Source organism: Saccostrea cucullata, unplaced genomic scaffold (genome assembly GCF_032062105.1).
Source record: "Saccostrea cucullata isolate Sc308-1 unplaced genomic scaffold, CSIRO_AGI_Scuc_v1 ctg1860, whole genome shotgun sequence".
In the NCBI taxonomy this organism is placed as follows: Eukaryota; Metazoa; Mollusca; class Bivalvia; order Ostreida; family Ostreidae; genus Saccostrea; species Saccostrea cuccullata.
The window spans coordinates 286,195-310,879 of NW_026929161.1; the positions used below are offsets into that span (position 1 = coordinate 286,195).

The 24,685-nt window shown below is 31.9% G+C and overlaps 1 protein-coding gene across 2 annotated transcripts; it reads right to left on the bottom strand.

The window, feature by feature from the left end:
- Window positions 1–15,133: 15,133 nt before the first annotated feature.
- LOC134279941 (follistatin-related protein 1-like) lies at window positions 15,134–24,381 on the bottom strand. Of its 2 annotated transcripts, none has more exons than XM_062762349.1 (10): window positions 24,237–24,381; window positions 23,339–23,389; window positions 22,615–22,636; window positions 21,918–22,130; window positions 21,147–21,275; window positions 20,350–20,497; window positions 20,035–20,147; window positions 18,552–18,615; window positions 15,852–15,910; window positions 15,134–15,640 (listed from the first exon to the last, which is right to left on the bottom strand). In XM_062762349.1, the coding sequence occupies exons 1-10, from the start codon at window positions 24,258–24,260 to the stop codon at window positions 15,558–15,560; spliced, it is 906 nt and encodes a 301-aa protein (XP_062618333.1). In that variant the 5' UTR covers window positions 24,261–24,381; the 3' UTR covers window positions 15,134–15,557. The 2 variants fall into 2 exon arrangements, with proteins under 2 accessions (XP_062618333.1, XP_062618332.1); XM_062762348.1 differs by having other exon boundaries at window positions 23,339–23,392.
- Between the last annotated feature and the right edge of the window lie 304 nt (window positions 24,382–24,685).

Below are 24,685 nucleotides of genomic sequence, written 5' to 3' on the forward strand. Positions count from 1 at the left end.
TGTGTATTCTTACTGCATGGAATTCCTATGATTCAGAAAGGATGTATTTTAACTTCTTATATCCCTTTCATATTTTAGAAAAATAGAGGGCTTTATTTGTATTGAAACTGTACCTTGTTCTTTATCATTTCTTGACCACTTAACTTCCTTTTCCCTGTTCTGAGTTAAAATTTTGACAGTTGGGATTTGTTTTATAATAATAGCTTATCGAGCTCAATAGACTAACGTGTAAGAACAGAGGAAATTCGGGATTAAATTTGTACAAGACGTTACGCACGGTATTGGTGACGGTTTCTATTGATTTTCCTTCTATAGAGAATATTGACATGCATTACTCTATAATAGTGTAAATAAATAGTATCTATTGGGTACTCTGCTTCAAAATAAATTAGAAAATCTTTAAAACTCGGAAATATGTCATTATTTTTTATCTCATTTACATTAAGATATCAAAACCTTTGATATTTATACATAAATATCCATGTAGACCGGTAACATTTGAGGCATACCCTCAAAATCTATATAAATATATGAGCGATTTATAAAATTGTAATATTGATAGTTTTTACATCAGTCGGCGGGAAAAAGCATCGTCTTTATGACATCATAGGTAATTTGACGTAAAATTCGTTAGATTTGAGATAATTTGCCCGTAAACGCAAGAAGATACATGGTAGACTGCGGAAAAAAACAGGGGATAAATTCAAAGTCGATTCAGGTAAGGGTGTTTATGGAGATGTGTTATATATTTTTAAAATATTGGAAATTTGATTTACACAAATATATATCCAAAAAAGATGCTTACAAGAGTTCATGGAATTTTCTTTTGTTAACTTTTAAATTCTATATAAACATTTTAGCATTTTTTTGAAAATCATACCATATAAAGCCCGTATGTCACGCCATGTTTTTTTTTACATTTAGATTCCATACTACCCATATTGTTTGATTTTTTTAGTCCGTCGTTAACTTTTCTTTTAAAATATGCAATTTAATTCTGAAAGGAGTGTATCAAGTATCTGCTAACACATTATTTTACGAATTTCAATGCATAAAAATAGTTAATGAGGATTTCTGCATGTTTTTACTTGTCCGTTTGACGGCATCATGGCGTCTGATAATATGAACAAGCCGTATTTAGTCCAAGTATACAAGACTTATTTATATTTGGATTCTTATTGTTGTACTTATGGTCTATAATCTCCTGCTCTGCATTTTGTTTATTGGTTCAAAAACGTGCTTTGCCTCAAAATAGGATGCGAAAATCCAACTAAATCTCTGTCTACTCAATGTCCTCGACAGTGTTTCTAACGTTTTATCTGTAATTTTAAATGATATAGTATTGAACGCCTACTCTTTGAGAGCAATTATCTCAAACAATTGAGCAGTTTTCAAAAAAATCTTTTTTGTCTGAGAAAATATAACTGTATTAGACTTTCCTGTTTCTTTGCTTTGCGATTACATTGATATTCAATGAATTAATGAAGAATTTTAATTGGTCTACTAATTTGTCTCATCTACGGGATTTTGACGTGATCTGCACTTATGACGTCTCGCTACGAAAAAAAAATGCAGATGTTAACGGTTTGGATTCATCTTAATTAAGACACGTCAACATATTAATTGTTAAAAAAATCGAAATAAAAGGAAGTAGAGGGAATTAATTCACATTCCGACTGCTATAGACAGTTTTTACAGTCTCCATCCCATTTACATTCCCCTTTCCTTTTTTCCTTTTTTGGGTTTTTAGACTTACTATTTTATCAGCGCATACTCATTTTTATGAAAGTATATTTCTTCCTTTCTCAAGTGAAGGTTTTTTTTTGGTTAAATATTGGTGGTGAGCACTTCCTCTGGATTCGTCCTTAGAATGACTCAAATGTTTTAGTATAACGATAAACAGATAACGATATGGGACAAACCTTTAAAATTTTAAAACTGAGAAAAATACATGGTTTGCATAATTTTTAGATTGCCAATTGCCGTAATATCGATTTCAACTACCGAAAATTAAATTTTTGCTATCTAAATAAAATACGATTTTGTACATATTAGATCATAAGTATATGTTTCTGCTGAATAGTAGCAAATGAACAGTTGAAAAGGGTTATTGTATACAGTTGTCATAGACAATGTGAAGGGAGCGAATCAAAAATTTTCATGTATTGCATTCAAAAGAGGTAATCAATTCAAAAATTCAATATAGAACGCAGCCCAATTTTTCCTGTCGACAAAACTAAAGCCAATAACAATTCATCTCCTGTGTTTTAAGAAAAAGAGGAAAGGGTCCTATCAATGTTGAATTGCTAGCCGCAACGCTCCCGTCCTGTTTGATTCACTACCATATATACAGAGATACACAATTGGTTTTTAAAAGTTTAGGGAGGGGGATAAATAGGTGACAAATCAAACAGTATTAGGATAGAAAAATTCGGCGAGAACAAAAAATCTTGTAGAAATAAAGTACATTATTATTACTCAAAAACACAAGTATAGGGAGGATAATCTCTCTCTCTCTCTCTCTCTCTCTCTCTCGTGTTGTCTTTTGCTTTAAAGTATTTTGAAGTGAATTCTACTAGTCCACACCAGATGTGCCTACGACTGTCTGGATTCGATAGGACAGATTATTATACATGTACATTGAAATTAAAAATGACACGCTTTCTTGAATTTTAAAGAATAAATAAATAGTAAAAATAACGTTTCTTTCTAAATTTGTAAATTGCATATTCCTGAACTGAAAGAGAAACCCTAGACAAAATTGATCGAAAAGTACCCCCCTTTCAGGAGATAATCTTAAATAATATTGTTTTACATGTACCTAGAAAGAGGACACCCCCACCCCACCCCGGGCATTATATTGTCTATGAAACATTCATTAATAAATTCAAACTTCATTCCTTATTAGATGGCATATGTATAAATATATTGTTTGATATCTATTTTTATCGTTCCTTATAATTTTTTTTTTACCTATAAATGTAAAATTTCTATTATGTAATTTGTACAGGTATGTCACATTTAACGATCAAAGAAAAGAGAGAAGAAATACGCAGAGAACAAAAGAGAAAATGGAAACAAAGACAAAAATTATTGAGACCAGCAAAAGAGTTGTCTCAATCTACAGCGGCTGTAAAGAAGAGGCAGCAAAGAGAGAGGCTTGCTCGGAAAAAAGAGGAAGAAAGTGAAAAAAGACAACAAGCTGCAGAAAGAAAGCGGAAAAGTAGGACAGCCCTTAAGAGTAAACAGATTCAAGAAAAATCAAAGAAGGAAGAAAGACGCAGGAAAAACACAGAGAAACAAAGACGATGGCGAGAAAAGAAAACAATACTCACACAACACAATCTTCCGCTCACACAAGAGGAACAACAAATATTTCAAAATAAAATGAGTAAATCCAGAACAATAAGAAGGTTAAAGGAAGCACTTCCCAGGACACCTGTAAAACGAATTGCAACAGTAAAGGCGTACTTGTCCTCAAAGAAATCACCCACGGTCAAGGAACTACAGCGTAGAAAAGTTGTATACCATCACCGGAAGAACGCAAAGAATTGGAAATGAATGAATCTGTTATACAGGATGTGAAATCGTTCTTGAATTCGTCGAAATTTAAGCGGAGCGATAAGTCGCGGGAAGCCGTGGACATCTGTATCAGGACCATTAGTTAAAAAATCAAGGGCCAAAGTTGACCTTGCAAGAAAACTCGGAATGCCTGTTAGAAGGATCTCAAAGGGTGTTCGAATCCGGCAACGAGTTCATCAGGAGAATCATCCTTTGAGTTTACAAAAAGGAAAACAAGGTCAGATAAACTAACTGAAGAAGTACAAAAAACAGTGTATGATTTTTGGTGTCTACCCGAAAATTCGCGACACACTGGAAATAAAACTGATGTCAAGCGTGTCCGAATAGCTCCAAAAACTTATTGTAGCCATGCTATTCAAATTCTAGAAAAAACACAAAGTGAACTGTTCATGTCCTTTAATCAACATTACCCTGAAATTAAGATTTCACAGAGAACATTTGAAAAATGTAAGCCATATTTTGTCCGATCTGCAAGGAAAAAGGATAGAACAACATGCTGCTGCAGGTATCATCTAGAGAGCAAGTTTTTGTTCAATGCTTTCAAAGCACGTAGAAATCAACTGGCAAACTACGTCAAATATTTGTGTAAAACATTCCAAGAATTCCTTTGTTACCAGGATTCCATGCGATAATGGTAAATAAATAATATGAAAAGGCTCTCGGTTTGTAGAAATCGTAAAAACAACAAGATTGATTGATTCTATAATTGTTAAACGTCCCTCTCGAGTATTTTTCACTCATATGGAGACGTCACCGTAAGCCGATGAAGGGCTTCAAACATAGACCTATACTCGGCACTCAAGGCCATTGAGCAGTTAGGGATTTTTAAAGTGCCAACGCCTACCGCGACACGACACCTACGTTTTTAAGGTCATATCCGGAGGACTCGTGATGTTCACTTCTAGTACTGAGCGTTTAGCAAAGGAACTGTCACTATCTATGTTTACGTCTTAGGTTTGACGCGGCGCCGCGAACGAGTATCTAACCCGAGCCTCCCGATCACGAAGCGAACGCTCTAACACTGTAGGCTACCGTGACCGATCAAAGCAACAAGAAAATACCCTACAATGTCTTTCGTCAAAAATTGCACAAGGTCTAAAGTTTCAAACAGATGCTCGGCTGAAATGAATTAACTTTAAAAGCCCAAATAAACCAATTGTTATCATCTGAAAGCTACTTTTGACAGTATCAATAAACCAGACCTTATTATTTTTTTTTAGTATATTCATAAACAGACAAAATTATTTTTATGAAAAAAAAAATTTCAAAGAAAGCTTTTATCTTTGAGTTTTCTGATTTATAATAAGTAATAATAAATTTAGGTAAAACTGTGATTTACAGAGTTACTTGTTGTATCTTAAAAATCATAAAACTTTTAGTGTTAGCCCTTGAAGGTCAGGATCAGCCGTAGTAGGTTAGGGTTAGGCCTTGTAGGTTAGAATTAGACCTTATAAGTTAGCCCTAGTAGGCTAGGGTTAGGCTTTGTAAGTTAGGGTTAGGCCTAGAAGGTTAGGGTTAACTCTAATAGGTTATGGTTAGGCCCAGGGTAAGGTAAGGGTTAGGGCTAAGGCTAGAAGTTCTAAAATGCAGAAAGTGTATTATGATTTAGAGGATGGTTACTCCTCTATGCCAACTTATCCCACCTTTATTCTTGATGCTATAGAGGTCCGTGTTTGTCTGCTTAAAAATTAGCATCGTTAAATGGATTTTTGAGCTTGAATACTGATTTCATTCAATTAGATTATTTTAACGACAAGACTTTGAAAAATCCTCTATACAAAACAGATTAAACACAAACACCATTCATTCTTCTGAAGGAGAAATTTTTTTTACGTACATTCTATCAAAGTTCTATGAAATAAATATCAGAAATACATTATCGCGATTGTCAACCCGCATAAAGGCTACAATGTGATTTTTTCACAAATTAAAAATAGAAAGGTAATGTTTAACCTATTTGATATTTGTTGACTGTTTTTTCATTCTATCAAACTTAAAACCTTGCATTTTAAATATCACACATAAATTATTAATACAAGTAATTTTCAAATATCTAAAGAATCATCAATTGGTGAATTATACGACGAAAACTCTTATTAAAAAAACAACAGGAAAAAGGTGAAAAAACCCGACTATGACAAATTGAGAGACTATCAACACGACTCTGTGTCGAAAACTAAAAACTACCAAAATTTTTTAAAAGGACTGATTCCAGATTGGCAACGGATAGTTTTATCAATGAACTCTTTTTATAATAGTATCCAGTGAATCGTGCTTTACAATTTTAGAATAAGAAGAACGATAACTCCCCTAGGACAGACCAATACGGATGTGCTTATGATACCCGGATCTTCTTCTAAATATACAATAAACTCATGTAATATTTTTGACAAAAAATTACTGGACTTAATGCTTTTTAATTAGAAATGTACTGATTAATCAATTTTTATTCAGAAGTTCTGACATATTTTATTCTTGATAAAATGAATTCAAAATGTTACAATTACTTGTAATAAATTTCATTTTAGGAACATGATCTTTTCTTCAAAAAAATGAATTGTGTATACATTATGTCTTGACGCTTAATTGAACTGGATCGACCAAGGACTCTGATTTATATGGTACCATCCGCGGAAAGGGTCTCCACTTCCAGCAATGATTCGAACCGTAAGGAACAGCTCCTTAAACACGACTCGTAATTCGACATACGCTATTTTCTATATCATTATCTACGATACATCATCACCAGGGTATACTCTCCGCATTCGTTATACCTGGCTGCTTTCTTGTCACGGGTATCGGCAATGGAAACCCGTGCTCGTTCTGGTTATCTTGCATCACCTTTGTTTACATTTCATTAGTTACGCATATTTGTTTCTTTGTACTCTGCACTGATCTGTGCAACTGTTATAAGTATCTCTGGTATCTTACTTTCCTGAACTGGAAGAAGTACACAGTTATTTTTTGTCGCTTCTGGGTATTGTATAGCATACGTCCATGTACATCGGTAACAATTCAGTGAACAGTGACTAAATGACCGGCTCTATTTATAGGACATATAGCGGACAAATTCTTTTTACGAATTGTGTTCAGCTTTAATTTGAAGCGCTCGAGCAGACGTTAAAACCACTGCGCCACGCGGGCAACAATACCTGTATGATACGTGAATCTAATCTGAGAAAAATCAAACGTACGTATGGTAAAATCACCTACATTGCCAAATTAAATACAAGTATACCACACACAATGTAGGTTTAACAATGTTCAGAATTCAGTCACAAACATAAATGTTTCAATTGCAATTTAACAGTTATTTTATTTCAAATCAGATTTTATGCCGAAAATTCTTTTGAATGACAATCGCATTCTATTACATGTAAAAGTTATATGCCCAAACAAGTCCCCGGCCCATCGGAAAAACCGAAGAAGACTCTAGGTTCTGTCTGTCTGTCCTACTTGGTTTTCCGCACTTTTTACTTCACCCTGTGAGTATTTGATTTCATCTTTTGCATGTTAGTGTATCTTGATGAGTTGCAGGATAAGTTCATATTTAATTTGTTCCGCTTTAATATAAAGCGGCAATACGGCTGCAAATCGTGTGCTTTTTCATTCAAATCTACCCAATATATCATTCAGGAATAAGGTAAAAGGTTGAAGGAAGCATTTTGAAAAATATAAATATTCTCTCCTCATACAAAATAAACGTAATTAGAATCTGCCGGAAAATCAAGGGTCGTACAACTTAGATCTGTTTATTTGTATCACGTGAATTCTAAAATGACACGTGCATACAATGTAGGGTTTACAATTATAATGAATATTAGTTAAAAGCAACTCTCTGAATCAAAATATCTTAACTCTCCGGTAAATTAATAATAGTGAACAGTTTAGTCTGCATTCAGACGAATTTAACATGATTAAATACAAATGTTGACGTTTTGTGTATTGGGGTGCAGGAAAGGAAAATCCACCAAATCATACGTCATCGCGGCAAAATGTCAAACAAAATATCTTTCTGCAGTTCCAATAAATTTGCACTTCTAATGGCAATAATTTTTATATGTCGTAAGTGCATTTTTATGTTGAGTTTACACTGATTTTTTTTCTTTGAAAGCCATGGAGATACGAGAAATGATAGCATGTATCAACAAACCTGTAGGGTAGAACCTTCGCGAGCCCCACGTGAATGTCGCCGAGATCCCGTTTCGTCTTCATCCAATGATTATATTAATCTCCCAACTAAATTTTTGTCAGGAAAGTTGCTTTTTAATTTCAAGCCCTATTTTTGGTTTTGTTTTTCGTTTTGGTCGACTTTGTCATTGTAGCAGGCCTACCGGGCTTCACTCTCTTACCATGCTGTTTTGTTTATGAAAACTATACGCATGCGTGTATAGCATGGAATGTGGAACCTCGAACACGTTGCGATGTATTTATTTATGTACCATAAATAATTATTAATTTTAATGAAATAATCAGAATTATTTACTTATGAAATTTGTAATTTTCTGAAAGTGTATACATTTATGAGAATGAAAAAAAATCCAAATCCTGCAGAAAAATTTTAACAGGTCTGTTTTTGAAGAGATGCGCCATATTGTCACTTTAAAGGTTTACGAAAAAGGATTTAAGAATTTTTCAAAAGAAATGTATTTTATTAGTAAAATACAAACAATTATAACATAGCTTGCGGGGCAAATTTGGACAAAAAAGACACTTTAACTTGACAAATTTATAAATGAATAATAGACATTTATGTCATAAAGTGTTATCCCTCTTATCAGAGTATTAATGTACCTTAAAGCAAAAAAATTAGTCCTACCACTAGAATATTTTTTAAGGATTAATTCCGATAAAAACTGCATTTGAAGTAACACAGCGTTCATAGGTTAGTAAGGTTTAGATGCGTTGACATACCTACTTGTAGTTGTACACTGACATTGCATGTTATTTCTATCTAAACATTAATAACTACAGGACATTACCATTTGCCTGTTAAATCGATTAATCACGTGTAGTGTGAATATGCGTGGATCTCTTCATAACACGAAATTGCAACCGCACAAAAATTGGGATTTCACAATATTTCACGTGTAGTGTGAATATGCGTGGGTCTCTTCATAACACGAAATTGCAACCGCACAAAAATTGAGATTTCACAATATTTAAACTGTTAATGAACTTTATAATACTAAATACAAGGCAATGAAAAATAAAGAATAAAAATTTTGTCAATACCAAACCTTTTCAATTTTTTTGAAGCTGCTAACAACAAAGTATTTTGGTTGTTGTAAGAAGGTACAGTTTAGGATTTATTGTACCCTAAAAATTTCATGTTCTTAAAAAGTTATGAAATTGGCTTTAACAATAGCTGAGTAGATGAATATGATAAATCATTAAAGAATATGACATGTAAGAGAGCCATTCTGAAAATATGACGTCATTAATTTGGTACATTTCTAAGTTTAATGTAGAAAAGCCTCAGGATGACTCATTTTTATGCTTATCTTCCTTTAAAAAATAGTGTCTGCCACCGTCGCCCGCCTCAATTTTTGGATATAATATGTAAACTGTTTTGAAAAATCACGTATCTCAAAATCTTTCTAGGCGACGGTGGCAAAGTACGTTTTCTGAAATAAAATTTCACTGAAAATTGATGTCTTCTGCAACTTTTTAAGAAAATACTGGAAAATGCAAAAGTTTATGACGTCACAGTTAGCATTTAGGAGGTCATATGAGAAAAACGATTTGTGTATTCTTACTGCATGGAATTCCTATGATTCAGAAAGGATGTATTTTAACTTCTTATATCCATTTCATATTTTAGAAAAATACAGGGCTTTATTTGTATTGAAACTGTACCTTGTTCTTTATCATTTTTTGACCACTTAACTTCCTCTTCCCTGTTCTGAGTTAAAATTTTGACAGTTGGGATTTGTTTTATAATAATAGCTTATCGAGCTCAATAGACTAATGTGTAAGAACAGAGCAAATTCGGGATTAAATTTGTACCTACGTCAAATATTTGTGTAAAACATTCCAAGAATTCCTTTGTTACCAGGATTCCATGCGATAATGGTAAATAAATGATATAAAAAGGCTCTCGGTTTGTAGAAATCGTAAAAACAACAAGATTGATTGATTCTATATTGTTAAACGTCCCTCTCGAGTATTTTTCACTCATATGGAGACGTCACCGTATGCCGATGAAGGGCTTCAAACCTAGACCTATACTCGGCACTCAAGGTCATTGAGCAGTTAGGGATTTTTAAAGTGCCAACGTCTACCGCGACACGGTAAGGTCATATCCGGAGGACCCGTGATGTTCACTTCTAGTACTGAGCGTTTAGCAAAGGAACTGTCACTATCTATCTTTACGTCTTAGGTTTGACGCGGCGCCGCGAACGAACCCGGGCCTCCCCATCACGAAGCGAACGCTCTACCACTATAGGCTACCGTGACCGATCAAAGCAAGAAGAAAATACTCTACAATCTCTTTCGTCAAAAATTGCACAAGGTCTAAAGTGTCAAACAGATGCACGGCTGAAATGAATTAACTTTAAAAGCCCAAATAAACCAATTGTTATCATCTGAAAGCTACTTTTGACAGTATCTATAAACCAGACCTTATTATTTTTTTTTAATATATTCATAAACAGACAAAATTATTTTTATGAAAAAAAAAAAACTTTCAAAGAAAGCTTTTATCTTTGAGTTTTCTGATTTATAATAAGTAATAATAAATTTAGGTAAAACTGTGATTTACAGAGTTACTTGTTGTATCTTAAAAATCATCAAACTTTTAGTGTTAGTCCTGGAAGGTCAGGATCAGCCGTAGTAGGTTAGGGTTAGGCCTTGGAGGTTAGAATTAGACCTTATAAGTTAGCCCTAGTAGGCTAGGGTTAGGCTTTGTAAGTTAGGGTTAGGTATAGAAGGTTAGGGTTAGTCCTAGTAGGTTAGGGTGAGGCCTAGAAGGTTAGGGTTAGGCCTTGTAGGTTAGGGTTAGGCCTAGTAGGTTAGCTCTAGTAGGTAAGGGCTAGCTAGTTGTTTAAGCTAGTTGATATTTTTTGATTGCTTTTTATTGTATCAAACTTAAAACCAAACTTAAATATCACAAATAATTATTAATATAAGTCAAATATCTTCTAAGCACACAGTTATTTAAAAAAAATCATCAGTTGGTGAATTATACGAAGAAAATTCTTAAATAATAAAACAGCAGGAAAAAGGTGAAAAAACCGATTATCACAAATTGAGAGACTATCAACACGGCTCTGTGTTGAAAACTTTAACTACCCAAAATTTTTGGAAGGACTGATTCCAGATGTAACCAGCTGATAGTTTTATCAATGAGCTCTTTTTATCATAGTATCCAGAGAATCGTGCACTACAATGTTAGAATAAGAAGATCGATAGCTGCAATAATGTAGCCCTCTCCGATTTTTTTTATCTGATGTTTTCTGGAGAGGGCTACAATTCCATCGCATCTCCGTAATGGTGCAAATATATTTTTTAAATACGGGCGATTGAAGGCAAAATAAATTACTTTTACATTCAACTTACTTCTTATAAGACGTAAGTTTTATTCACTGTCAACAACATAGCCCGCTAAACTCGAAAAACGTGTAAAATATATATGCGTGTTTACCAGCAGCAGCCATGACAGTTCACGCGTGACGTACTGAGACTTTCGCTTGAAATTTAGAACAACTTATTAAAGCAAATGTCGATGTTTATAAACGACTGTGCTGAAATGTATCACAAAAATATCGATAAATAAAACAATTTCAAGTGTTATTTTTACGCAAACAGCGATATGTATGCTTAAAATAAGGGAATTCCTTAAAGATCCGCTCCTATAGATTCTAAATTCTCATTGACTGTCCCAAAATAAAATCTATCAAGGTCAGTAAACATGGCGGATAAATTCAAGTTGTGATGATGTTGACATACACGAAAAATAACTGATATATGGGTCGTTGTGAATATTTTTGGATCGATTTATGTCTTGCATAATTACTTTTTTGGAGTCCAGGTAAGAAATGTGAATAAAATAGCCGTTTACTGATGATTTAAGCCGAAATCCGTGTGGGAGTGTTCACTGCCGCATTGCACCATTACGGAGATCCTTAGGAGTTGTAGCCCTCCCCCCCCCCCCAAAAAAAGGGGGAGAGGGTTACATTATTGCAACTAGAAGAACGATAACTCCCCTAGGACAAACCAGTACGGATGTGCTTATGATGCCCGGATCTTCTTCTAAATCTAAAGTAAACGCATGTTATATTTCCGACCAAAGATTACTGGACTTAATGCTTTCTCAAAACAGAAATGTACTAATTAATCAAGCTTTATTCAGAAGTTCCGACTTACCTGGTATGTTTTGTTCTTGATAAAATGAATTCATAATGTTACAATTACTTGTAATAAATTGCATTATAGGAACATAATTTTTTTAAAATTTAATTGTGTATATATAATGTCTTAACGCTTAATTGAACTGGATCGACCAAGGACTTTGATTTACAAGGTACCATACGAGGAAAGGGTCTCCACTTCCAGCAATGATTCGAACCGTAAGGAACAGTCCCTTAAACACCACTCATGAATAGGCATACACCATTTTCTATATCGTTATCTACGATACATCGTCACCAGGAAATACTCTCCGCATTCGTTACACCTGGCTGTTTTATTGTCACGGGTATCGGCGTGGAATGGCGACCCGTATTTGTGCTGGTTATCTTGCATTATCTTTGTTTACGCATATTTGTGTTTGTTTGTATTCAGCACTGACCTGTGCAACTGTTGTAAGTGTCTTTGGTATCGTACTTTCCTGCACTGGAAGAAGTACACAGTTATTTTTTGTCGCTACTAAGTATTGTATAGCACACGTCTATGTACACCGGTGCCGATTTGAACAGTGGACAGTGACTAAGTAATTCTATTTATAGGAGCCTGCAGATATAGTGAGAACTCGAACAAATATGGCGATCAAATTCTTTTTACGAATCGTGTTCAGCTTTAATTTGAAGCTCTAGAGCAGACGTTAAAACCACTGCGCCACGCGGGCGACAATATGATAGGTGAACCTAATCTGAGAAAAATCAAAGTTACGTATGGTTAAATCACCTACATTGCCAAATTAAATACAAGTATACCACACATAATGTAGTGTTAACAATGTTCAGAATTCATTTACAAACATAAATGTTTCAATTGCAATTTAACAGTTATTTTATTACAAATCAGATTTTATGCCGAAAATTTCTTTTGAATCACAATCGCATTCTATTACATGCAAAATCTATATGCCCAAGCAAGTCCCTGGCCCATCGGAGAAACAGAAGAAGACTGTAGTTTCTGTCTGTCTGTCCTACTTGGTTTTCCGCACTTTTTACTTCACCCTTGGAGATTTTGATTTCATTTTTTGCATGTTAGTGTATCTTGATGAGTTGCAGGATAAGCTCATAATTTGTTCCGCATTAATTTAAAGGATTACGCGCTTTTTTCTTAACGCTCTTTTTTTTTCTTAAATGCCCAAATGTACGATGACCGATTTGAGCCGTCAAATTACAAGACAGAGTAACTTTATGTACGCATAATGAAGTAATTTCAATCTGATTAAAATCAGATCCTTTGATCCGCTCACATAGATCGCTACACAAGGATCTGAAGAAACCCATTCAGGGTCATCTCCTGGTGACCTTTGAATTATCCAATCAAATGTTTACTTTGGAGAATTGGAAAGTATCTCGGAATTCAGTTACAGAGAGAAAAGGCCCGATGATACACGAATGGAAAAACCGTGACCTAGTTTCTGTAGCCTGTCAAGAGAAGGACCACAGTCTTTTTTGTACAGTAATATAATAAGTACTTGCTTTTGTCTTGTTTTTAGCTCTTTGTTTTGTACGAAACGACAAGATCTCCTCCGCAACTACATTTCACTTCTAATTTCGTCTTCCCGAATGTCGCTTAAGTACGACCTCTCTGATTGGTAAAAATTTTCATGAATATTTTTATTGGAAAGGTCACCAGGAGATGACCCTGAATGAGGTTTCTTCAGATCCTTGCGTAGCTATCTATGTGAGCGGATCAAAAGATCTGATTTTAATCAGATTGGAAGTAATTTCAACAGTATTGCATGTAGTATCATTTTGTACATATACAGCTTTGACGATGACAAAACACTTAAAGTTGTAATATAAACTGGTACACGTACAAATCTATACTCGCCTATAAGATTCAACAAAACTATGTGTCCGACTTATAACATGGTTTTATATGAGACAAATGAAATATAAGCTTATTAATAACAACATTCCTTATCGAGTATATACGGTACTTAACATTCCTTCGATTTATTGGGAAGATTATCTGGAAACTTTTACAGGGTCTCAACAAAAAAAAGTCATCGTTTTCTTCTCAGTTTTTTAACAAGGGGAGGGTACTTTAGAGATGTACGTCCATTCTATCAATGATTTTAAAAACAGCATGATTGATTTTACTTTCACATATTTCGTCAATAATTTTTACTGTCTGATTTTTCCATCAAGGCATATTTTATAAGTATCGTTATTCAGATTCTACAGTTAATGAGTTGCGTCCTCCAGTAGAAAGGTGGCGGATTCCTCTTCCTTGTCCCAATGAAAATAAATAAGTTATGGAGAACAAAGTAATAAAGCTCGTACGCAGAACATCATCAAGCTACAGTTTTTCATCTGACGGGAAGGGATATAATAATGATGCAGCTTCATTGCTTCTTGAAATTTTATCCAGTATTTTGGGGTCTACAATTGATTAAAAAGGTTTCGTTGTCGTGAAAGCTAAAATCAAACAAAATCACAAGGAATCTCAATGAAGACACTTGCAAAATGTCCCATGATAGAAAGATTTGAATATTGAGATCTCAGTCGACGCATCTGAAAGTGAAAACAATCTGGCTGAATTTTGTGATCAATAAAATGAAGTACAAAACACTTATTTAACAATAAAGAGTGGAGAGAAGGGAAAAAAGAGATGATATCATATACACATTATTTTTGTTTTCATCCCTGTCAAAGTTTACAGATAATCTTCCCAATAATGTTAAGTAGTCTCAAATGTATTTTGTCTTAAGATTTGAACATATACAAATTAATATTACATTTTCAAACATTTTGTCATTGACAAAACTACATGTACAGAATGGTACTGGTAATGATATTTAAGTCAATTAATTCCCCGTTTCTAAGAGAGTTCCTTTTACTGATGTCGGTCATCGTATAAATGTTATTAGATTTAATTTTATGCAATAATCAGTATTCGCTAACCTATCTCTAGCTCATTCAGATGCTACATTAATATTAAATGTAACGAGCCGTCATATTTACTAGATATGTGCTGGGTTACATAATATAAGATTATTATTAAACAAAGAAGTTGCATGTTGGAATATTTTTCAATTGTGATCACCAATACACAAATGCATCCAAAGCATTTGCATAACATTTATTTGTTATTTTTTGTACAACAAAAAAAATAATGTATTACCTTCCATAAATACAACCATTTTTTTAATACAAAAGTTAACATATGTTTTTGAAAATATGTATTTCCGATAAAAAGTGAATAAACTTCAAAATCATCGTTCAACCACAAACTATTTTGATTTAATATTTTAGCGCAAGCTACATTTGTAAGTTTACAACATACAATGTACAATTTACACAATATATTGAACATATTCATAAAATGATTATCCAAGCAAAATTAAACACGTACACCTATTTTATCCTTTTAACATCAGTTAACTTGTCACTAAACAGATCTTCAACATGAAAAGACATGTTAGCTAAAAAGAAATATTAATTTTTTTAATTTTAGACATTATCTTAAATAATGAGCAATTAAATTTAAATGTTAAAAACATCAAAAAAGATTTTTTCTAAATGTTCACGGAAATGCGAAATCCCCCCACACAAAATATTTTATACGACTCCTCATTTTGTTGTCTTCGCCAACAATTCTTTTATCATTTTCAGAATGTTCTTCTGATATTTTGAAGGTGTCGAAGTTTCTTTCCCTGAAATACACATTTGAGGTATAAATTTAGACAGCAAACTGTTGATTTGTACTTAAATAAATTTTTGTTAATATTTCATAATATTTTATAAAATTATATTTAAACAGGTATCATCTTATAGTATATAATTATTAACTGATATGAAATAATACATTTTTCCCGATTCATAGACTTCTAGTAATTGCAAAATAATAAAATGACAAAAAAAAACCTTCATTGTTCTTTGAGCAGTCATGAGCCGAACAGGCCATTTTCCCATCTGTGCAAACACTGTTCAAACAAGATATAAAGTCACATTTAACTTTAAAAATTAAATGAACGTTTTCCTGAAAGAGTCCAAGGACCTCTGAACATATTTATCTCCTTTTTGTTATCTTGGTAACACTATTGAATCCCGTTGCATCTTTACTCTAACCAAAGACATTGATTTGGACAATAATCAATTCAATTCAATATCACCTGAATACAGGCATATGTGATTATGGATGATGCTTAACAAAGACGTATTTAACCCTGGCATTTTATCGACGAGAATGCTGCCCATGCACCCCATCAGTTGTTTGGACTTACCAAGGGATTGACGCAGTAAATATAGGTAATATTCTTGATTTCCAAAAAACATATTTTTATTCTACTATATTTCAAGAACTCTTTATCCTAACAAATACGGATCGACTATAATTGCTTTTAAACCTTTACAATGCAAACCAAATCTAATGTGCTCAGTTAAAGAACATTTGAACCATACTTCTTCAACTTGTTCATGTTCTTCTTAAAGGGACATGGACAGTTTCAACTAAGAAATTTCAAATTTATTTTCCATTTTTTACATCTATTTAACTTTGGTATTTCTAATGATCATCAAAAATTTGAATTTCAGTTGTCAAGATACAAGACAGATCTACAGCTGCAAACCTTTATGTAAACATGTTTTTGTTTTCATAGGCTAAATGTTTATATATGTTCGTTCAAAACATATTTTTTCAATAAAGACGTTAATTCTAAATGCAATGTAAAGTTTCTAGTGATATGTTGAATCTCGCTTTGTTTTATGATATGTTCCTTCATGTGAACAAAAACAAGGATGCGAGCCTTGTGTACATTTTGAAGAATTTGAAGTTATATATTTTCTTTGGAAATCAACAAATGACGTTCAATTTTTTGCTGTACATTAGAGTTGCCTTATTTAGGAGTTACCGGCATAAACATTAAATTTGTTTTTAATAAAATAAGTTGAAACTGTCCATATCCAAGTAACTTTTATCGATCGCAATGAATTCCACGTTTAATAAAATCAAAAAGGAGCTTTTTGGAGAAAATCTTGGAATGGAAACACAACATTTATATAATATAAAAAAGATAATCTGAATTATGAACAGTATTGTAGCAAATGTATCATGTTACTGACACCTAACCAAAACTATTAGATTAATAGCATGTTAGGAAAAGTTAGTAACACCGGTAAACAAGACCAACCTGAACTTTGCTTAAACATCCCACAATATTATTTAAAAAAAAGTATGCAACTCTTAATCTAACGAAGCAATAGGTTTTTCAAAAAAAAAAATCCATATCTAAATGTACTGTATGTGACTCCAAATTTTACGGAATTCAACCAAAACTATAGAGGGTCATAAGTACTTTAAGAACCCTCTCTACACTGCACACGACAGAGTTCAATTGTATTTTCTGCAGTTAGATGGATCTGCGCTTAGATCTAAATTCTAAAAAGTAATAATTAGAAATTCACAGTATATTACTCAATTTATAATCAATTCAAGTATCTTAAACTTTTTGAAAGGCCAAGATAAATTAATTGCACTTGTTATTTACAATTATACATGTATTTTCTGTATAGAATTCAACAACGGTTATTTCTATTCACTGATACTATGTTGTGTTTGATTATTTTTTCCGTAAATGCCATGCGCCATATAATAAAAATCAAATAGATAATTATGCTCAATATTTACACCTTTATGATACATTTTTCTCAATGTCCAAAAACATTTTGCAATGGTGTAGAGAGGGTCATTACAGAAAAATAACAGAAGAATAAAACCAACAGTCAGACAAGTGATCACACATACACAGACAAACAGACTGATGCTGATACATTGTTAATGTTCACGAGCTTTTTTTCAACCATTACAATCTGATTAAAATCAAATCCTTTGATCCTCTCATATAAATCGCTACACAAGGATCAGAAAAATAAAACATTCGGGGTCATCTCCTGGTGACCTTTCAATATCCAATCAAACGTTCAATTCCAAGAATTCAGAAGTATCTCAGAATTCAGTTACAGTAGTAAAAGCCCCGATGATATACGAACGGAAAATCGTGACGAATTTTCCGAAGCCAGCCAGGAGAACAACCACAGTATTTTATGTACAGAAATATAATAAGTTCTTTCTTTTGTCTTGTTTTTTATCTCTTTGTTTTGGACGAAACAGAAAGATCTACTCCACAGATACTTTTACTTCTACATTCATTTTCCCGAATGTCGCTTAAGTATTATCTCTCTGATTGGTCAAAATTTTAATGAATATTTTTCTTTGATAGGTCACCAGGAGATGACTCTAGATGGAGTTTTTTTTTATCAGATCCTTGTCTAGCGATCTATGTGAGCGGATCAAAAGATCTAATTTTAATCAGGTTGCAACCATTAAAACTGGAAAATGCCAGAATAATTATACTTTGTGTAAAAGAGGAATCAATACCAATTTATCGTAAATCAAAACATTTTGCTAAAAAGACATATACAACTTTTAGGTTTAACAATAAAAAGGTAAGGCATTTCATTAAAATTTTATTTTTCTCTATATCATACGAATATTATTATTTTAACGCTGGTATTAATCTCTTTTATAATAAGGGATATTTTTTTTTGAACTATAAAAGAACTTACCATGTATTACACTCTCTCTGCATGGATTCGCCATCCGAGTAATGAATTCCAGACATGAGACAACCTAGGGACAATTAGATTCAAAATGACCGTAAAAATCACCACAATGTTAACTAATTATATATTTTATTTTAAAACAGATATCTACTTTTATTTTTAATGAAATTGACTGATATTCAACGCATTATTTTCGTCTTTTTCATGAAAAGATCATTCTGACATCAAATTCTCGAAGAGATTAAGCAGAAAACATTTATTTAAAAAAAAATTGGTGTTCATTGTGGTTAAAAATTAAAGAGAAAGATCGACAATTAGTATCTGATCCTCTATTTTTTCTAGAATTCAAAGAAAAAAACTGAAATATATTTATACTTGAAAAATTCTTTTAAAATGTGTAATTTTTTTATCAAATGAAAGAAATCCAATTTGCATCTTTGTAAGCCAAAGAGAACATATCAGCTGTCTTTTCATTGGTTCGAGTAGAATAAAAAATTAACCACGGATCTGAGGAGGTGGGGAGAATTAGTAAAAAAACATTGGCTTCCAAAGGATGATTTGCAATTTCGAAGTTTAAAGCCACAGTGAACGTAAGGACATCTACTCCTTGAACTATTTAAAGCTTATAATTATTGTTTTAACGTAAAAAACATTCTAAACCGAGATAAATACCAGAGCATTAGTAAAAACTAATCACATGTTCGTGCTTTGTAAGATTATTTTTATCTTTTGAATAAGTAATGTATTAACAATGTATTAAAAACAATAGTTACATTGGTTCAATCTACTAATTATAAGTACACGCAAATGTAACAATTTTCTTCAATCAAATTATTTCATCTTTTAATAATGATATGCTAAAAGCAATTGTAACTTAAGAAAAGAAAAAAAAACACCATGAAAAATGAAATATATAATTATAACGACAACAAACAGTATTTAAGCTGAAAAGTCCATTAAACAATTATACTTATTTTGGAGCAGAGCAAACACACAACTCTAAAACATCAGAGGTTGGGTCAGATGCCATGGAGGAGTGAGCATCAAAATATAACATTTTTAAAAACATTTTTTTCTAATAATAATTTTTAATCAGAATATTATTTTCTTAATGACCAACATGCCGTAGATTCGTAATTATACGCAAGGAATTAATTATCGCGTAATTTCGCGTGAAGCACCTCTTGCGAAAAAAAATACTGTCTTGCTTTTGTTTTTATCATACTGAAATCCTTTGAATCTCTTGTTAAACGGTCCATCTGCGAATTATTATTCTTGCGATTTGGCATTGAAGAGCCATTTCGCGATAATAAGTTCTCACAAAAAATAAGTAATCTACAGTACTAAAAGTCACGGCAAGTTAAGAAATAATAATAATAAAAAAAAACAATTTACATAATTTTTTCTTGTGTCAGTTAGGATTGTTAACTCTACAACACTTTCCCAATTATTTAGCAGAAAATTGCTCGATTAAATCGAGTTTTACCTTTTGAAAAAGGAATCAGTTCTGGCTTCAAGAGTTCGGTGAACTCCGCTTGGTCTAGTTTGAAGTCTTTGTTATTATCCACCTTATCAATCATGGCATCTATACACGCTATCCTACAGAAAAATTAGCATGCAATATACATTGTGTATTACCTCAGTGTTATAAATTTCATTTCAAATATGTTGTTCCTCCCTTTTAAAAAAAAACTATTTGTGATTTAGACTTTTAAAGTATTCAGTAAACCTTATGCTGGTATTTTTATGTTTGAATGTTGCAAAATTGGTAAAATTATTATTGTAAATAAATATCAAATACTTTTGTCGGAAACTTTTAGATATATCTGTTGATTTGTCGTTTCTTTTTTGTCTGATGTAATGGTATATTTCATCTGACGTTATGTAAATGTTCATGTCGTTGTCCACAGATTTGAAGTAGGTTTTTGCTTTTTTTGATACTACGTCATCTAAAATGAAAATAAATATAATTACAATCTATTGTTAATCAACGTGTGAATAATTAAGGTTCAAAATAAAAAGCGAAATTGAAAAAAAATCTAATAATCGGAAGTCGATTCAAATAAAATACCAATATTTTGAAAGTAAGTTTTTGTTTTATCTTGTAAATTTATTCTGCTAAAAAAAAGTTTATGTTTTTTTTTATTTAATTGGTTACACGAAGCTGAGATTTTATTGCACAAGAAATTTTATACAAACACACGATACTAGTAGTCCATAAAAATATTCCATGGGGAAAATCTTATTCATTTATTGACCTGGATCTAAGGCAACATGCGTTTTGTCAGACTGTTTGGGAACAATTTGGATTTCTGGTTCTGTAAAACGCATTCAATCCAGGTACGCAGCTAATAGATATTTATCATAGATGTAGCTTATAAAAGTATGTTGGATGACCCAATCGTAAGCCGAGGACTTCGAAATGAGAGGAAAAATACATTTTAACTTTCACAGAAACCTTTTTCGAGCATCATAGCAAACGATATTTTTAAATAAAATGTTTAAATGTATAATAAAATGCAGTATTAAACATGTACACTATGAAAATATGTGCAGGATGGTGAACATGAATCTAACTCTCTTTTTCCCGATCTTTACCTCTCCCATTTTTAAGCATCAGTTCCATTAGGAAAATCTTTCTCATGTACACTCTGGCGTCATCTTTACACTTCAAAGGTTTCCAAGTGCTGTTCTTAAGCTTTTTAATTTCCATTTCCTTCTTGCTCACTGTAAAAGTAATTCATAATTTCTTATTGTGGTCTTACGAATAATACTCATGCTAAAGATCCATTAATCTTTGTTTTTACCTCATTCATAAGAAGGATGCACGGAGTACGATGGCTTATTTCAATTTATAATGAGGTATATTTGTCTTAATTAGCATGGAAAATATGCAATGCAAAGAAAGGCTACGATATTTTTGTTCTTGTTTTTAACTTCATGATCCTATTTGGTGATTTTTTAATATTTCTTTGTAAACAATGCCTCTGTAATGGTATGCTTGTCAAATTAACTGTTTTAATGAATAATAAAATAGAACATCTTTGTTGGCATGCAATATTTATAATGTGTCTAATTTATTGGGGAAGAGAGACATGAAAATAAACAGCCTAGTCTTTCTGTTACGGAATGGACAAAAAACAAAAAAGAAATGATACAAACTTTTTTTATTGATATGAAAAATCGTGAACATTAAAAATTAAGTATGGGATTAAAAAAAGTATTTTATTATTTTGATAAATTAGATATTACCTAAATCAGTTACAAACTGTAAAAAAAGGTTAAATACTTAATATGAGTTACACAAGAAACATATAAAAATCCCTACAGAGAGAGAGAGAGAGAGAGAGAGAGAGAGAGAGAACTGACCTATACATGGTCCTTTTTCTTTGACTTTAATGTGCCTCTTTTCTATGCAAGCAGTGCGGTGGAGAGAACAGGGGTTATGATAGGTTCGTCCATCATTTCCACAGACCAGGTGCATGTGGTCAGGGCAGTAACTTACACACTGACACGTGGCTACCTTGTTTATAACTACACACTGTCTCCCAGCTCTACACAATTTCAGAAAGCAAAGGTCTTCTGAAATCATAATGTTGAAAAATACTCACATACAAATAGGGTTAACAAATGTTGAATTAAAAATTAGAAATTTTAATTATACATGTATGTGATTTTATTTGACTATAAGAAAAATGTCAAAACATAAAGTATGACCTACAAATAACATAAAGTTTCAAATGAAAAAAAATATTTGTTCATAAAATTAAATATAAAAGCGTTAACACATTATTCTTTTGTTTACATTTGCATGAAAATATATATTCAATTGAGTACAATAGTTTAAAAACTTAGTCTTTTAAAGAAGAATTGTACAAAATACACATCGATAAAATACTAAGGATGGTATATGCCACTTGCTAGAATATATTTAACTTTATGGGTATATGAATTATTTCAAAGTATGAAGTTTTATTACATTTCAAATGGATAATAATTTTGAAAAAAATATTTTCCTACTAAAAAGAAAAATAACAACACAAATCAAATACTGTTGTATGCATACCATCTGTCAACGTCACATTGGTCTGAAACATGAAAAAGGAAACATTACAAGAACTTGCCACACATTCGAAGTAAGGGAAATGGTTCCTATACATATGAAAATGTACAATAACTCATTCAAAAATAACATTTTCCCTGTTGTATGCTTATATATTATATTACATTAATAGAACTATATACTTGTGTTTACAATGCACTTTCCTTTTGCGCAATGAGGGTCTTTAATTGGTCAATAAACTAACTGATTTGAATTAAATTAAATTTGTATGATAAGACAATATTTCAAAAAAAAAAAAATTTAAAACATTAATCCATGCAGATGAATACACTTTTATAATGAATTACACATTATGCCTGAACAATAAAGAATAAAAAAGTCATTTTTCTGATTGTAGGATATTCAGGAAAAAATCCAACCTTTATTTGACTCTTATCATTTTACAATAACATAGAGATTACAAGAATTTTTAACATACGGATGAATTAATACATGTACATAGCAATATATGCAATGTGAAAATTATATGAAAATTCGTGCTTGACCATGTATTCCTATGGGCTTGGTAGATAAAACAAACTGGCAAGTCTTGGACGTATAAATATTATCGAAAACACCCATTTCATGTGTTAATTGCACGGCCATGAATTTACGTTCAGAGTGTACTTTACAGATCTTAACTGTGAATAAAAGTACATTAAATTATATTTTGAAAGATGGATCTTACCTCACTTAGACAGGCTGCAAGTTGACACAGGTAGAGTATAGCAAGAAGCAACTGCTAAAGCACAAAACATCGTAAATAAAAAAAAAATCGAATATATATAAAAAGAGAAATCAAAAAATGATTTAGAACATATATGTTTCTTTATCAAATCTTTACAATTAAAATTGAGGAGAGTCATAAATAAAAATGGAGATATAAATGTAGTTTTCATATTTTTTTGTGTGGGTATTTTGATCATAAATTAAACAAACAATATATAAGAAATAAAAATGATGTATTTTTATCACAAATTAAACCAACAATATATAATAAATAAAAATGATGATAAAGTAATAGGTTTCTACATGTATTTTACAAAAAAGGAAACACAATATCCTAAACTTGTCATTATTTCAGACCATGATACTAAAAAAACTGAATATTGAATCCTTACATTCAATTAAGAGAGTGTGAAACACATATCGTTTATACATATGATAAATATTTTACATATTCAAACATTATGTTGAAAAATACTAAAATAATCTGATAAATAAAACATGACCTCCTAGAACTCGTTTGAATTATATATAAAATATAAACTAGAACATGTTCAATGTAAATTATTTTTGTTTGGTACTACAAACACGTACGTATTCTAAAGCGAGTTTATCCTTCAAAACTTCATATTAAACAACAAATGATTGATACGCTTTTGACATTTATTACTTATTTCCAATGTGTCACGCTTGCCCTAGGCTGTCTTCGACAGCCATGATTTCTCAGCTTTTTTAATGGCGAATAAGAAACAAACAAATACATTTTTGTCTCCATTCACAGTACACACGTGTTAGCAAACTCATTTATAAAGAAATAACCTGAAATTGGAGATATAATATGAACAAAAAGTTGACCTTACCTTAAAATTGTGTATTGCCTTCATTGTCCTGGTGGGATTGACTAATTATATAACAGAATTTCCTATTCTGACAGACAAAAGACATCAAATTGTCAACGTTTGTCATGCATCGAAAGTCCACCTGTTTAAGGTTCTTAATGAATGAAAAGGGAGATAATTACTCATTCAGTGTAGATTAAGCAGAGAATGCAAATGAACTTTTTATACTATTTAACGATTTCCTGTTTACATGTTTTGGTCAATCTTATTGGTCAAAAAATTATCACTTTAGATTTAAAACATCAATATCTTCTCCAAAGAAAGTGCTCTACTTATTTCAAAAATTAATCTAAGTCATCCAAATGATAAACACATTTAAACACTAAAGAAGCATTGATAACCCAAATGGAAAGGGAAAATATCGTCCAAAATTTATAACATGAAGAATGCAAAAAAAAAAAAAAAAGGAG